The sequence below is a fragment of the Triticum aestivum genome, chromosome 6B (genome assembly GCF_018294505.1).
Source record: "Triticum aestivum cultivar Chinese Spring chromosome 6B, IWGSC CS RefSeq v2.1, whole genome shotgun sequence".
NCBI classification, from domain to species: domain Eukaryota; kingdom Viridiplantae; phylum Streptophyta; class Magnoliopsida; order Poales; family Poaceae; genus Triticum; species Triticum aestivum.
In genome coordinates, this window is record NC_057810.1 from 683740748 (window position 1) to 683745714 (window position 4967).

The window sequence follows — 4967 nt, forward strand, 5'->3', positions numbered from 1 at the left end:
TATCGTCCGTCATCTTTGCCATCTACTGGCCTCAGATGGCGACGGCATAATCCTTTGTCATCTGTTTCTGCAAAGCAGACGGCAAAGAAGGCCTTTGCTGGCACGTGTTCAGCCGGACATTTTGCCATCCGCTGGCTGACGGCAAAGGAGTTTGTCGTCCGGGATCTGTGCCTTTGTCGTCCGCCATGCGGACGGCAAAGAAGCTGATTCCAGTAGTGCCCCTCAAAGGATTATGTTCCATAGTAACAAGTGACAGTAAATTTTAGCACACTATATAAATTTTTCCTTACCAAGTTCCACTTACCAAAGGCGCTTCACTCCCCGGCAACGGCACCAGAAAAGAGTCTTGATGACCCGTAAGTGTAGGGGGTCTATCGTAGTCCTTTCGATAAGTAAGAGTGTCGAACCCAACGAGGAGCAGAAGAAAATGAAAAGTGGTTTTCAGTAAGGTATTCTCTGCAAGCACTGAAATTATCGGTAACAGATAGTTTTGTGATAAGGTAATTTATAACGGGTAACAAGCAATGAAAGTAAATAAAGTGCAACAAGATGGCCCAATCCTTTTTGTGACAAAGTACAAGCCTTGACAAGTTCTTATATAGATAAAAGCGCTCCCGAGGACACATGGGAATTATCGTCAAGCTAGTTTTCATCACACTCATATGATTCACGTTCGTTATTTTGATAATTTGATATGTGGGTGGACCGGTGCTTGGGTACTGCCCTTTCTTGGACAAGCATCCCACTTATGATTAACCCCTAATGCGAGCATCCGCAATTACAAAATAATGTTTAAGGTAAACCTAACCATAGCATGAAACATATGGATCCAAATCAGCCCCTTACGAAGCAACGCATAAACTAGGGTTTAAGCTTCTTTCACTCTAGCAATCCATCATCTACTTATTACTTCCCAGTGCCTTCCTCTAGGCCCAAACAATAGTGAAGTGTCATGTAGTCGACGTTCACATAACACCACTAGAGGAGAGACAACATACATCTCATCAAAATATCGAACGAATACCAAATTCACATGACTACTTATAACAAGACATCTCCCATGTCCTTAGGAACAAACGTAACTACTCACAAATCATATTCATGTTCATAATCAGAGGGGTATTAATATGCATATAGGATCTGAACATATGATCTTCCACCGAATAAACCAACTAGCATCAACTACAAGGAGTAATCAACACTACTAGTGACCCACAGGTATCAATCTGAGGTTTTGAGACAAAGATTAGATACAAGAGATGAACTGGGGTTTGAGAGGAGATGGTGCTGGTGAAGATGTTGATGGAGATTGACCCCCTCCCGATGAGAGGATCGATGATGATGACGATGGTGATGATTTCCCCCCTCCCGGAGGGATGTTTCCTCGACAGAAAAGCTCCGCTGGAGCCCTAGATTGGTTCCGCCAAGGTTCCGCCTCGTGGCGGCGGTGTTTCGTCCCAAAAGCTTGCTTATGATTTTTTTCAGGGTAAAAGACTTCATATAGTAGAAGATGGTCACCGGAGGCCTGCCAGGGGGGCCACGAGGCAGGGGGCGCGCCCTGGGGGGTAGGGCGCGCCCCCACCCTCATGGACGGTGGGTGGCCCCCCTCTGGTATTTTCTTCCGCTTAGTATTTTTTATTAATTCCAAAAATGACTTTCGTGGAGTTTCAGGACTTTTGGAGTTGTGCGGAACAGGTCTCTAATATTTGCTCCTTTTCCAGCCCAGAATCTCAGCTGCCGGCATTCTCCCTCTTAATGCAAACCTTGTAAAATAAGAGAGAATAGTCATAAGTATTGTGACATAACGTGTAATAACAGCCCATAATGCAATAAATATCGATATAAAAGCATGATGCAAAATGGACGTATCACACCTTCAGCGATCGGTGAGCACACCAAGCAGTAGTCCACCTCCACTTCTCCGCCACACTACTCTACTGTAGTCTGCACCTCCGGTGACCGACAAGCGCACCACGAGTCCAGGATGAGGCCCTTCCCTTTTATTTGTTTGTAAGTTCTTCCTTCACTTCGAATTATCTTCTTATATGTTAAGAAATTCCAATTTCGTTTCTCTTAGAAAAACCTTGTTTTGCCACTCGTTAGGTCTCAAGTCTGGTAATGGTAAGCAGATAAATTTGTCAAGAAGTGACAGTCCGCTAGTCAAAATATCGGGAATGATTCAAAACTCTCTAGTTAAAAGGGGTTATGTTTTCCGAAATGGAGCCAAAAGATTTGTATCATATATTAATTAAGGGAGAATAGATTTTGTTACCTTGGAACGCCACATGAAAGACTACTCACGTAATACAATAGACCCTACTTTCTTCGCACCTGTGGTGATCCACAAGTTTGCCTCGGCCATGATGATGTTGAGAAGGATTAGCGGATGGGCGCTCTTGTGACGATATACCCGGATGTTTCCTTGTCCAAGACACTAGCATGGTAAGCCAAGACATGGCGTTAGTGATCTTTGAAGAAAACTAGTTTTACAATTGATGAAGTTAGCATTCATTTTGCTATTGCTGACAACAACAGTTGAGAGAGTTTTTTTCTGCAATCAATTTTATCGAGTATGATTTGGGTTATAGAATAGGTGATGGGCTCTTGTATCATTTTCTCATGACCAATGTTAAAACAGATGTATTCCAGTTTATTAGTACCGATGGTTATATGCATATAACAAAATATGCATGTTTGCAAACGGCTGCTACCATAAATATGTTTGTAATAAAGTATGGTCATTTATGTTTCCATTTCATTTGTCTACAATTTTCTTCATTTATAAAGCTTGACATCACAAGGTTTGTATCCTGATACTGCCACGTGCGTGTGAGCTTTTAACGGTCAACATGCCACGTGGCCCTGGCGGGGGGCCATATATGTCACAATCGTTCTTAATTTGAGCACAATCGATCATTAAACAGGAGTGATGTTTTTTGCAAAAATTAGAGCTAAAGTGGTGTTTTCTGTCAAAGTTTGTAAAGTGGTAGTTTTTGTTGGTCGAATTTGTGGTAGTTTTTTGCTTTAGTAGTCCGCTAGGTCCAGATCAACACACCACCACTGTCCACTCCACCCCAACTCAATCACCAGCTGACCAGGCTGTTTCCCTCTCTTGGTCGCCGGTCGGTCTCTCCCAGTCCCCGGCCGTATACTCCTCGCTTTCTTCAGAACGGCTACTATACGCATATCCCCAGGCCCTGTGCACGCACGTAGAGACGAGACAGCGTCGCAACTTTCCAGGGGAGGATGCGTGCGCCGCCGCGCCTGACGGACCAAAGCGCGAAACCTGACGACACTGTCCACCATGCATGCATGCAACTTACCAGCACTTCCGGTGGCTCCATTCGATCAGGACCATCATCTAGTTAATTAAGACACTGCCGGCCCAGCTTTCGTGCAGACATCCGGCCATAATTAAAGGGTGGTAAAGAAGTCCATTAAGTAAGGCATCCGTCGTCGTTGCATGAGTGCATGCATGGGCACGGGTTAGCGACAGCGACCCTACAGACAGAGACATTGTCAAACCGGAAGCAGTTTTAAAATGGTTTTGGAATTTTTAATTTTGCAAAGTCCTGTAGATAGATTACCCACTCTACTGCCGGAAGGTAGACAGGAGTGCGGCAAACACTGGGACGGGTCGTAAAGCAACCGATGTATATATACCATCTGTTGTGATGTCTAGGGCTTCAAACCACTTCGCCTACTTAGCTACAGCTCCTGCCTCTTAGTCTATCTCTACACTTCCATCTGAGCTGAGCCTGAAGAGTGATCAAATTTAAGCAGTATTCTCTTAACCAAATCTCAGACAGGATGGGGAGCTCCAGCCGCTTTTCACTGGGCGCGGCTGTGATCCTGCTTCTGGTACTGGCTTCGGCCATGAAGGCTGGAGCCATCCGACTCGACGCGGAGACCCGGGCGTCAGTCAGCGGCCGCAGTAACCAAATGGCCACTGATGTAAGTGGTTCTGAACTTTTCATCACCTGTTGTCTGAATATCTAAACTTGATATGTTCAGATGCTAACAGTGCTTGTGTTCTTGAAAAATGCAGAAACCGATTGGGAAGAACAATGTCGTCGATGTGGTCAAGGGATCTGCTGGTTTGACAAGCGAGATGAAGAAGAGCGTGGACGTTGCCGCGAGTGAAGTTAGGGCGGTGGCGCATAAGATGCCGGAGTTCCATGAGGACTACTACGGCCCGAGTGATCACAGCCCAAGGCACCACTGATGGAGCAAATTCTTCTCTGTTTGCTTTGTTTGTGTTTCCTCTCTCGATGATCTCTTGTAAAACAGAGTATTTATAGCTAGGTAGACAGCGGCGGCTGTATAGGCTATTCATGTAAGCTCAAGCAGTGGGTACATGCATGGCAATAGATAGCGTCGATGTGCTAACATTCTTGGCAATACGAGGTTCAAATTTCAAGCAAGACGTGTATGAGATGTTGTGTACCTCTTGACCGATCAGTCCTCGCGTGGGCTTGCACCATTACAGATTTACAAAACTATCACGATATTGTCACCGACACTTGATGTAACCAATTGGTTGCATCGCAACATCTCACATCAACATCAGGTGCCACTATCACGATATTACGCCTAGATTTTCAGCAACCTGATGACAAGAGCCAATTTGTTGACAAGGAAGTGCGAAAGGCCTATATAGGGAAGTGCATCGATCGGTGCAGAGGCCAGGAGGGTTTTCAACATCTTTCGTGGAAAAATTAATAACTACGAACAAACAATGTAGTTGCAAGACTCCTTTTTTTCTTTGAAGCGAAGTTGCAAGACTCCTGGCACCTAGTTAGCGAGAGTACTTAGATAGAGAATTATTTGAAGTGCATGTACTAGTGAGCATTTTTTTTCTCTAAAAAATGTACCAGTGATTAAACTGCCGGTGGTTGATTTGTGGGCAAAGCACATGCTAGTTCGGAGCCCATGCATACCAACCCCAAGGAGTGGAAGCCTTGCCG

General features: G+C 44.9%; 1 protein-coding gene across 1 annotated transcript; it reads left to right on the forward strand.

Moving 5' to 3' along the window:
- Nucleotides 1-3706: 3706 nt before the first annotated feature.
- On the forward strand, nucleotides 3707-4225 carry LOC123134844 (uncharacterized). The gene is made up of 2 exons (XM_044554006.1): nucleotides 3707-3954; nucleotides 4049-4225. The coding sequence occupies exons 1-2, from the start codon at nucleotides 3811-3813 to the stop codon at nucleotides 4223-4225; spliced, it is 321 nt and encodes a 106-aa protein (XP_044409941.1). The 5' UTR covers nucleotides 3707-3810.
- Nucleotides 4226-4967: the final 742 nt, after the last annotated feature.